Source organism: Panthera leo, chromosome C1, assembly GCF_018350215.1.
Source record: "Panthera leo isolate Ple1 chromosome C1, P.leo_Ple1_pat1.1, whole genome shotgun sequence".
In the NCBI taxonomy this organism is placed as follows: Eukaryota; Metazoa; Chordata; class Mammalia; order Carnivora; family Felidae; genus Panthera; species Panthera leo.
In genome coordinates, this window is record NC_056686.1 from 182,119,189 (window position 1) to 182,131,223 (window position 12,035).

At 37.1% G+C, this 12,035-nt stretch overlaps 1 protein-coding gene across 1 annotated transcript in view; it reads right to left on the bottom strand.

Annotated features, from left to right (window-relative positions):
* The window catches only part of PGAP1 (post-GPI attachment to proteins inositol deacylase 1), a 78,607-nt gene that overhangs the window by 46,263 nt on the left and 20,309 nt on the right, over positions 1-12,035 (bottom strand). Inside the window, exons 4-5 of the mRNA XM_042949555.1 lie at positions 4,240-4,411; positions 837-994 (exon numbers count right to left, since the gene is read on the bottom strand). Of these exons, the coding sequence (XP_042805489.1) occupies positions 837-994; positions 4,240-4,411 (330 nt within the window). The remainder of the gene's footprint in view (positions 1-836; positions 995-4,239; positions 4,412-12,035) is intronic.

Here is a 12,035-nt window from a genome sequence, read left to right on the forward strand (position 1 = left end):
AGAAAACTTGAACTCACTTTACAGAGGCTATGTATCCCAGTTAAAGACCAAATACTTGATGTCCTAGCAGGGGAGAATAATTAGCAAATTAATCAATCAGGGTTCTGTTATACTATCAAAGCTACTTTTTTAATTTTAAAATTGGTAAACCTTAGAGCGCCTGAGTGGCTCAGTCAGTTATGCATCTGACTTCAGCTCAGGTCATGATCTCACAGTTCATGGGTTCAGGCCCCGCATAAGGCTCTGTGCTGACAGCTCAGAGCCTGGATCCTGTTTCAGATTCTGTGTTTCCCTCTCTCTTTGCCCCTCCCCTACTCACACTGTCTCTCTCTCTCAAAAATAAACGTTAAAAAAAAATAATAAAAATAATAAAATTGGTAAACCTTTATTCAAGTTCAACACTCGTAAGTATGTGATATGCTTGATATTCGACTTCCATTATAAATAGCACACCACTCAGATGTAACAAGGGGCCCTTGGACTTCAGTCCATAAATTCTTATGGTTAAAACTCATCAATGAGTAGATACTTATTTTGAACAAGAAACAATTATTCTTACAAGTCACCTTCATAAATAAGTCATTTTCACAAGCTTTCTAAGGTCCTTTTCACTTTCTGTGGACATAAGCACTATGCCTCTGCCTTCCCAACATATTCATTTTTTCATATTCTGTCTCTCACACACAAACGTGCACACACACACACACACACACACACACACACACACAGAACTACACCAACTCAGTAGTCATTTTCAAGCAAGTACATATTTTTCCTTTCATACCCCATTGTATCCATCCTGTTACTATTTCAGTAGAATCTTAAAAAAAGATTACCACAACAGATAAGGCACTGGTATGATGGCTTAATTTTGGAAGAAAAGTCAGTCCTGAACGAACTTGGTAATCCCGGAATCCTCCAGCTACAGAAAGTGTGGTTAAATTTATGTGTCTAGCATTTAGAATCCAATAGTTGTTTACAGTCATATAAAAATCTGGTAGGAAATAAAGACACATATTAAAAATTAGTAGTCATTCCCTGCAACAATAAAGTATCTATGATACTAATACTAAACTGAATTTCTGTTTAAGCCATACTGAATTGCCTACAAACAATGTTATTCACATTTCTCATTTTTGAGTAGTCAGTATCTTTATACATGGTCTATTTTCCCATTAAATCAGAGTACAAATACTAAGAGTTACTAAAGGTCTCAGTAAAGAAAAAAGATACTCAAACTTCATTAGTTTTGTCAAGTCCATACACAAACAGGTCTCTACATCCCACAAAGATGCTGCTAGACCATAAGCCACACAGTGTAATAAGGAGAAACCCCTAAAATTCTACCAAAGATAAAGTTCACTCTGCTAAAAAAATTGTAGATCTTCCTAATCATGGCAGTATGAGAGCTTAGCAGCTCTCTACTGTGGCCAGTTACCACTATACAAAGTACTATTTAAGTGATTAAAATACAATCAGGAAAACAACAATCATTTTAGTCTTGAGACTTGATGCTGCTATGGAAAACTCTAAGGGTTAAGAAGGTTCTACTCAGGGTGCTCCTGGGTGGCTCAGTTGGTTGAGTGTGTGACTCTTAATTTTGGCTCAGGTCATGATCTCACGGTTTGTGAGACTGAAGCTCACATCGGGGTCCGTGCTGGCAAGGTGGAGCCTGCTTGGGATTCTCTCTCCCTCTCTCTCTCTCTCTCTCTCTGCCCCTCCCCTACTCCCTACTTGTGTGTCCTCTTTCCCTCTCCTCTCTCTCAAAATAAATAAATAAACTTAAAACAAAAAAAAAGTAAGTAACTCATTTAGTGTAAGTAACAAGTAGCTCAAAGGGAAGAATCTGCAATTTTTCCACTTTATCTATGGAAGATGAAAACAATACAGTGTCAAAGATTTGAGGCCAGGGCAGGGGAGTTCTCCTTTCCTTTCTGATTATCAGAACTTAATGTGTTTTTACCCTGGCATTTGATCCTATTGAGGGCTTCAAACATTTTGGAACAGCAAACTTCTCCCATTAAAGATCTCAGCAATATTTAATTAGAATATGACTAAGCAGACCCATTCCTAACATCTGCAGGTCCTAGGACAAGAGGACCAAGGAACACATGCTATATGTTTATATATGTCTAAATATTTAACAGTAAAAATTCCAGCTAACAAACTGTTAAATCAATTATCTCTGCCTATCTTGACAAATATACATCTTCCAAATAACCTGGAAGACCAAGTTCAAATAACAAGTTCTAGGACATCTCAGAGATGGACACTAGATGATGACAGCATAGGAAGAGCAGATCTCTAACCCATCACTGTACTATCCTGTCTTCCCATCTCAATTTCATCCTGCATTACAAGGATGAAGGATACCCAAGCTCTATTTGTACCTCATGCAGAGCCATCCCTTAGCCACAACTCAAGTTTATATACCTGCCCTCAGAACAGATCCAGGTAAGAGGCCCACACAGGCCATGGAAAAGCCTGGAGGCGGGGTTACCTGGATCATGGTCCAAAAGTAAAGGCACAGCTGCAAACAGGGAAGCTGCTTGGCCTATATACTCCTCGCCTTGTGGTGAATGGCAGTGCCAGGGCAGGGACCCCTAAAGTGCAGAGCCCAGTGCACAGCTTCCATTCCCCTATTGAAGGGCAGTATTTCCATCAAGTATAAACAGGGAATGCACTTCTGGAGGTCATATGGGTCTCCTAAAAACCTCCTAAAAAATCCGCCACCCCTAGAACTTCTGTTTTTTCATTCTAATTTTGGCTTAATGAAATATGAAATAAATACAGAATAAATAAGAAAGAGGGTTGCTAATTACTGGAAAGGCACCTAACATTAAGAATTACTTTCAGCCTGAACCTTTCAGAGACAGATCATCAGTAGCCTTCCAAAACAGTAAAATTGGACTCTTTTGAAAGCTCTTTCCTCAAAGAGTTTTTTAAGATGTATTCTAATTCTAACTTAACATACATGGCTCATCAACATAAAATGTAATAAAAAAGTTCTCAATTGTGATGACAAGTATTATGACTAGTCTATGCCTTTGAATCTTTTTCTAAACCTATAGGTCATTTGTCATTATTAGAATTAATAAAGCAAATTTAAGCAACTTCATTAAAACTAAAAATTTATACTGAAAGATTTCTATAAGCAAAGTTTTAAATGTAATAAGGGAAAAAATTAAACTTCACTGTAGGTACTGTTGCACCAGATATTCCAGCAAATAAATTACCCCTTGGCAATATTATGTTAAAATGGGTACTTTGGTTTGGGGTCACTAAGGTATATTTCTCATTTTTATCACAATTAAGATAATGCAAATTTCGATAAGGTAAGAAGTGGTATAAATTTACTGCTCAGGAAAAAGAATTCTTTTTCAAAGACTTTCTTCTGTCATATAACATTTAAATAAACAGTGAAGATAACACTTTTTTAAAAAAAATTTATTTATTTACCTTGAGAGAGAAAGCATGAGTGGGGGAGAGGTAGAGAAAGAGAGAGAATCCTAAGCAGGCCCCATGCCCAGCACAGAGCTGGACACAGGGCTCGATCTCCTGACTGTGAGATCATAACCTTAGCCGAAATCAAGAGTCAGATTCTCAACCAACTGAGCCACCCAGGCACCCCAATACTAGACTATTCTTTGAACATGCAGATAATAATGGTACCTATCTCACAGGACTGCTCTAAGTCTCAAGTGAAATAATAATACATCATGTAAAGTCCTTAATACAACACCCAAAATATAGCAAAGTATAGTAATAAGTATTAGGAATTCTATCGCAAATTCTAAATTTGTTTAAAAATTTATTTAAAATTTACATGGTGACCTATTTATTTTAAAACAAGGCATTTCTACTGTTTTACTTAAAATATAAGCTTATTTTGAATAGAATACTTTAAGAGTTAACAAAACACAGGAAGTTTAACAAACATACTTTAAGAGACAGAGTCATCTCCAAGAGTAACTAAACTGAAGCCCAAGTGTCTAGGGATTATAAGATACGTGTTCTCCACAGTAAGATGCTACTGACAGAGAAAACAAAAATTCCAATTATTAGCCTAAGCTGAAAGTCACAAAGAAAGATGCTCAGAAATGGAGGTGTTAATTTGAAACTGAGCTGCTTCACACATGGATAAATCTACAGCACACTCTAAAGAAAGTAAGAGCAAGGATTTGTTTAATCCTAAACAATAATGAGGAGGTCAGTTAGTGTTTATCTAATAGTACTTACCTGTTATGAAACGATCCAATGGCAACACAGGAGCAACATGAGGTGTAGCTTGTGTAATAAGAAGATTTATCAGATCTTGTTTAAAATTTTTCAATGTAAGCAATGCTCTTGCAACAAGGCCACCCATAGAGTGACCAATTATTGCCACACTTTTTGGAGCAAATTCTTGACCCTATTAAAAAAAAAAAAAAAAATCACCAAGGCATAATGAAGGCTTATCATAACAAAAATTCCAAATACTTACCTCTCTATATGAGCAATTTTATAGAAAAAAAGAAAATTAAACTACTTACACTTGCATAAGATACAGAAATATATTTTCATTTACTTATAACTGGTATATGCTACCATTTTGTATCCTGCCTAATATTTTTAACGGCTATGCTTTGGTTTTCTGAACCAAAATCAGAACTCTTCGTCTACCATATCATGTCTTACCATTTGTTACATTGGATGTAAAAGGTGTAATTATATTTGGTTTATTCCAAAATATTAGATTTTATAGCATAGAAGTCAGATCATTTATTTGAAACTGAAAACATCACAAAAATTCAGAACAATTATGGTTGCCATAACAATATGATACCTCATCATATTGATATATCTTATCAAGTTACTTCTCTATTGTGCACCTGGGTTGAAAAAGAAACCAGCATTCCAAAATATTTATTCACTGACAATTACATATTTTATTTTTAAAATAAGCATTGCTTTTACAAAAATCTTTTGTCTCCATATAGTATCCTTAGTTTCACTGCCAAACTTTTGCTTATCACTCTCCACACTAATCCTTCATCTATGCCTTCTCTCATAACTATGAATAAATTGGGCTTTTTACAGAAAAGAATTAACACAGTAAGCCTGAGACTGTTATCTTTATAATGGACTGCATATAAGTTGATTCTGGGATACGGTCTGGAACCTTAGATTCCTGGATTTTCCCATAATTTCCTAAATGGAAGAATGGCTCACTATGCTGAAACTGTTTTGCAAATAATACAGTTTATACTGCACACCTGCTGTCCTTCTGGTTGCGATTTTAGTACACGCTAGACACAGGGTCTTTACATGACCAGCCCCCAGTAAATACTATGGGCACTGAACTTCTCATGAGCTTCTCTCACAGACAACACTTCACACATCACAATTCATTGCTGTATGAATTAAATGGATCCAGTGTTACTCCCCTTTAAGGACATTTGGAGGCTTGTACCTGGCTTCCTCTGGACTTCACCCCATGCACCTTTTCTTTATTGATTTTGCTTTGTATCCTTTCATTGTAATAAATCATAACCATGAGTACAAGTACATGCTGAATCCTATGAATCCTTCTGGACAATTATCAAGCCTGGGGATGGTCTTGGTGATGCCCAACACAGAGCTGATCTTAAAAAAAAGCCAAACTCTCCATTTGTGCTCTGAAACCCATCCCCTTCTGCCTTCTCAAGTACATCACTCCAGCAATTCTACTCACTTTTTTCTTGCATTGTTGTTTCTCGCTACCAGATCATTCTTGCTAGTATAAAAATATATTATTCTCCCTTAAAAAATAAAAACTACTCTTTTGACACCAACTTTACCCTTAGTGAGCACATCTTTCTCCACATCTCTATAGTGTAACTCACTAAAATCAACTGCCTATACAGTACTTGCTGTCTCCAATTTCTCAACTTCCATACACTCTTACACCCACTCCAATCACACTTTCACTTCAACACTCCTCCAAAATTATCAAGTCACCAAGGAATCTAATGGCCAATTCTCAATCCTCACCTTATATGAACTATCAACAGGATTTGACATAGATCACTTCTTCCTCTTTGAAATGATTTGTTCGGATTCCTTGACAACATATTATCTTGGTTCTCCTCTTACCTCACTGGCTACTTCTTTTTAGTCTCCTGCTGTTTCCTTCTCATCTCCCTCATGTTTGTTTTTTTTTTTTAATGTTTACTTATTTTTGACAGAGAGACAGAGACAGAGTGTGAGCAGGAAAGGGGCAGAGAGAGGGAGACACAGAATCCAAAGCAGGCTCCAGGCTCCTAGCTGTCAGCACAGAGCCCAGAACAGGACTTGAACTCATGAACAGATCATTACCTGAGCTAAAGTCAGATGCTTAACCAACCCAGGCACCCCACCCCCCATCTCAATAAGGTAGTGACTCAGGCCTCAGTCCTTAGGTCTCTTCTTTCATATCTTGACTCCATAGTGATCTCATCCAATCTCATGGCTTTAAATACATCCATATACTGGCAAGCTTCAAGTTATTATCTCCAGACTGGACCTCTTTCTCTTGAACTCTAAACTTAAAATCCAATCGCATCCTAACTATACTTGGGATATCTAACATGCATCTTAAATCAAACCTGTCTGAAACTAAATTATTAATCTCCTCCAAATATATTCTTCTTACATTTTCCCCCATCTTAGATAACAGCATTTCAATCCTTCTAGTTGTTCAGCCAAAAACTCTGGGTCATTCTCAACTCTTTTTGTTTCACACTGCCCCTCCATATCTGATCTGCCAGCAAATCTTGTTTCCTTCAAGATTTACACCAATCTATTTCTTATCACCTCCAATGTTACCAACTTGATTTAAGCCACCATTATTCATGCCTGAATTACTGCAATGAGCCCCTAACTGGTCTCTTTACTTCTCTCACATCCCTTCATTTATCCTTGAAACCATCCACAGAATAATATCATTAAAACCTAAATCAGGACATGTCACTCCTTTGCTCAAAAATCTCAGCAGTGTCTTTCCCTATCATTTCAAATAAAAGGTAATATTCTTAAAATTGCCTACAAGGCTCTATCATTTGTCTCCCCCTGCCAAATTTTCCTTTATTAACTTATTCTATCTACTCCAGCCATACCAGTCTCCCTGTTTTTCTTCTAATACAGCTCACATGTGATGGCCTCATATATTTTACTTGTTTCCTCTATCTGAAATACTTTCCTCCTAAATACCCTCATGCCCTCTAATTTATAATAAACTGTCTGCTTCTCAATAGAGATCTTTGCTGGGGACCCTTATTTGTAATTGTAGTCCTCTACCCTTTGCTCCTTATGTCCCTTTCCTGTTTTATTTTACTTTTTGGCATTTATCACTCTGTAAGATAGTGTATATTTTTATTATTTATGTTTATTATCTGCCTCTCCTGACTAGAACATAAGGTCCATGAGGGCTTGGATTTCTGTTTTATTCACTGCTATAACTGCATGTAGATTCAGGTGCTGAATAAATGAGGTGTCCTCCATGTGTAATGTCCTCTCACTTTCTCACACTCAAATCCTGTCCATTCAACAAAATTCAGTTGTCTCGAACTCCTACAGTACCTGGTTGTAAAACGAATCTTATGTTCTAAAAGCCTCAATTTAAAAGCGAGTTTATTAGCTCTATTATAAATTTAATGTGTAGTCATTAGGGAAAATATGAAAACAAAAATACAGAAGGGAAAAACTACCTAGCATAGCACATTAAAGATACACTTATTTATTGTGAATGACATTTATGGAGATAAATCTCATTCTGTAAAAACATATTTATCTTACCCAATATATATCAAATACTTAAAAGGTCCTGCACCTAATTTCGCTTGTCTCCTCCTACATTATCCAGTACAGATTTAAGTTTAAAAAAACACTTGCTATTGAAGTAACTTTAAAATGCTGGCTAATGCAAAGAACCATGAAGTCTAAATTTCATTCTCAAGATGCATAAGAATATCATACTGCTTGAATTTTACTATAGCTATATAGTTAAGTCTTCAAATTAGGCAGTGCAAGTTCTCCAACATTGTTCTTTTTCAAGACAGTTTGGCTTTTTTGGGTACTTTGCATTTCCACATAAGTTTGTAAATTTTTACAAAAACACCTCCTGGTATTTTCATTTGTATTGCATTAACTCTACTGCTTAATTTGGAGAGAATTTATCTCTTAATTTTAAGTCTTCTAATCCTTAAAGTTGGTTCATTTATTTGGATTCCTTTCCCTCAGCAAGTTTTACAGTTTGCAGTGTACAGATATTGTATATCTCTCATTAAATTTATCCATAAGAATTGTAATTTTATATTATTGAAAATGCACTTCAAAATTTCCCCTTCCATTTGTTGTGATTTTTGAATACTGACCATTTGCCCTGAGAAATTGTTAAATTCACTCATGAATTATAATTCTCTGTAAATTCCTTTAAATGTTTCTGTATATTTGTATCATCTTTAAATGTTTCTGTATATTTGTATCATCTTGTGATCACATCTTATTTATCTCATCCAATAAACACCTTTATCAGATACAGAAATAATTCTTAACCTAATAGCTTGTTTCCTCCTGTAATGCATAATACTTAATTTCCTTGGGTTGAGAAAGTTTGCATCTGTTCCTAATGCACTGAATTTTGTGGGTTTTCCTTAAATCATGAATGGGTACTGAATGTAACCAAATGATTTTCTTCATCTATTAAGATGATCCTATGGTGAATTACACTGATTGATACTTAAATATTAAACCAACTTTGCATTCTTGGGATAAATCCTATCTAGTCATATTATAGTTTAAAATATTGCTGGATTTGATAGCCTAATTTTTTGTTGAGAATCTTACATCTATGTTAATGAGGAATACTCTCTATTTTTTTTCCAAACAATATTAATGTCTGATTTTGATAAGGTTTGCATGTTTCTTAAAATGAACTATAAGTATTATCTCTTCCTCTATTTTCTCAGCTTGTATGAGATGGGATTATTTCTTTCTTAAATGTGTCATGGATTTTACCACTGAAGTCATTTAACTCTAGGGTTTTCTTGGCAGTAAGATTGTTAGTTACAAATATAAAAAATGTTAAACATATAGGGCTAGTCAGAGATTCTTTCTCTTGTGTCTGTTTTGTAATTTGTTTCAAGAGATTTGAGAATTTCAACCAAGTTGTCAAATTTATTGGTGTAATGTTGTTCATAATAATCCTTTAATAGCTTCTTACTATCTGTAGGCTATGTAGAGATGTCCCTTCTTTCATTCCCAGTATTGTTAATTTGTACTCTTTTTTTTCATCAGTCTAGATAAGGGTTTACCAATTCTTAGATCTCTTAGAAGAATGAGCCATTGGTATAATTTTTCCCCCTTTGTCTATTTTCTGTTTCCTTGATTTCTACTCCCTATTGTTTCCTTCCTTTTACTTTGAGTTTTACTTTGTTCTTTCTATAGTTTAAGTTGAAAGGTTGGATCACTGTTTTTAAACCTTGTTCTTTTCTAACATAAGCATTTAAGACTACAGTATTTCTTCTAACCACTACTTTAATTTTATAAATTCTGATGTGTTTTCATTTTAATTAGGTTCAAAACATCTTCAAATTTCACCTGTTAGTTTCTTTTTGACCTGAGTTGTCTAGAAGTAATCTCTAAATATTTGCTGACTTTCCAGATATGTTTTTGTTAATTTTAAATTTAATTCTGCTATGTTCAGAAAATATACCCTGTATGATTTGAATCCTTTGAAATTTACGTTGACTTATTTCATGGCCTAGCATATGAAATTTTTTGTAAATGTTCCTTTTGCATTTAAAGAGAACATAGCTAGTGGGGGAGCTAAGATGACAGCATAGTAGGAGGACCTTAAGCTTGTCTCGTCCCTCGAATACAACTAGATAACTATCAAATCATTCCGAATACCCAAGAAATCGACCTGAGGACTGACAGAACAAACTGCACAATAGAGGGAGAAATGAAGCCACATTGAGGAAGGAAGAAAGATGGGAAGTACAGAAACATGGTTTGGGGGAGAAAGCAATTGCTGGTGCTACAGAGAGAAGGGAGCCCTGGTCCTAGAGCAAGGCAAGAGAGGGTGGAGCATACAGGGATACACACAAGGAGAACACTGGAGCCACTGGCTGAGAAAACGAGAGGGGCTGATTTTCATGAGTTTTGCAAGTTAGCAGGGCTCAAAGACCAGAGTTTTAAAGGTCTGCAGGCTTGGCTGGGAGAGACCCCTGAAAGCACTGCCATAAACCTGGAAAGAAGGTAAACAACCCCAGGGTAGAAGACACGATCTACAGATCACTTAAGGCACAGGGGGAGAAACTATTCGTTCTTCTAGGAGTGCATCTGTGGGAGGGGGCATTCAGAGAGATGCCTCTCTGGGGACAAAACAGCTGGCAGGTGCCATTTCCTTCCCCTGCCCCTCATATAGGCACAGAGACACCTGCTAAGGGCAGCTAAATCAGACACTGGCTGTTTAGCCTACTTTGCTCCTAATCCCATATCCCTGTGCTCTGTGCACAACTGCCCTTCTAAGTCAAACCTGTACCTATCCCAGCACAGTGAAACTCTACCTCAAAAGACCAGCACAGGCCCCTGCCACAGCACATCCCTGAAGTCTGATGTTTCAAAAGTCAGCAGGCTTGGCTGGGATAGATCCCAAAGTGCACTGCACTTGTCTAGGCAGGCAAGCAACCCGAGACAGACAGCATGAAAAACATCTGGGAAAAACAAGGGGAAATTGTTTGTCCTTGAGAGTGCTTCCCTGAGAGCACAGCAAGTGCAGGAGAGGGGTCTCCAGGGACAAAGGAGCTGGCTGGTACCATTTCCCTTTCCCTCCCCCCACTTAGCATAAGCACAGAACAACCTATAGTAAACAGCACAGCACCAACTCTGGCTGCCTAACCTGCTTACACCAACACCCGCCCGGTACCAGCAGAGTGGGCCCATTCCCCAAAGATCAGCACAAACCCGACACATATGAGGTCTACCAACCAGAGAGTTCTGCAAGGCTTCAGTACTTGTGGAAGTAGTATCAGGTCTGATTCAATAAACAGATCAGAACACACCTAGTTAAAACTTACCACACTCTGGCCAAGGTCCAAAAACTGCTCACTGCAAGCAAGGAGAGCCTCTGTAGACCACTGGCCTGAAGGATAGAGCAGCCAAAACACAGCAGCAGTATGCAGGCAGCATACACCAGAAACATTCCCTGAAGCGCCAGGCCCTGCACACTAAATGACCTCTCCCCCATAAAGCCATTACTCTCACAAGCAGGAAAAACAACAGGCTTTTCCAACACAGAGAAGACCGAGACTTAGACAAAATGCCAAGATGGAGGAAATCATACCAAAGGAAAGAACAAGAAAAGATCGCATGGTCAGAGATCTAATCAAAACAGACATAAGTAGTATGCCTAATGGAGACCTTAAAGTAATGATCATAAGGACATTCACTGGCTTAAGAAAAGCATAGAAGACATCAGAGTGACCCTGGCTGCTAAGATAAAAGAATTAAAAAAACAATCAGAAGTGAAAACGGCAATAACTGAAATTTGAAACAGACTGGATAATACTAATCCACAAGAATAGAAGCAGAGGAATGAATAAGTGATATAGAAGACAGAATAACAGAAAATAATGAAGCTGAACAAAAGAGAGAAAGAATTATGGATCACAAGAATAGACTTCGGGAACTCCATTACTCCATTAAATGTAGTAACATTTGTATCATAGGAGTTCCAGAAGGAGAGGGAGAGAGGGAGAGAGAGAGAGAGAGAGAGAGAGAGAGGAAGAGAGAGAGAGAGAGAGAAAGGAGAAGATTTATTTAAGGAAATATAGCTGAAAACTTCCCTAATCTGGGGAAGGAAACACACATCCAAATCCAGGAGGCACAGGGAACTCCCATTAAAATCAGGCAAACATCAAGACATACTGTAGTTAAATTTGCAAAAATAGTGATAAAGAAAAAGTCCTAAAAGCAGCAAGACAGAAGTCCCTAACTTTACACGGGAAAAGCCATAAAGCTAGCTGCAGACCTCT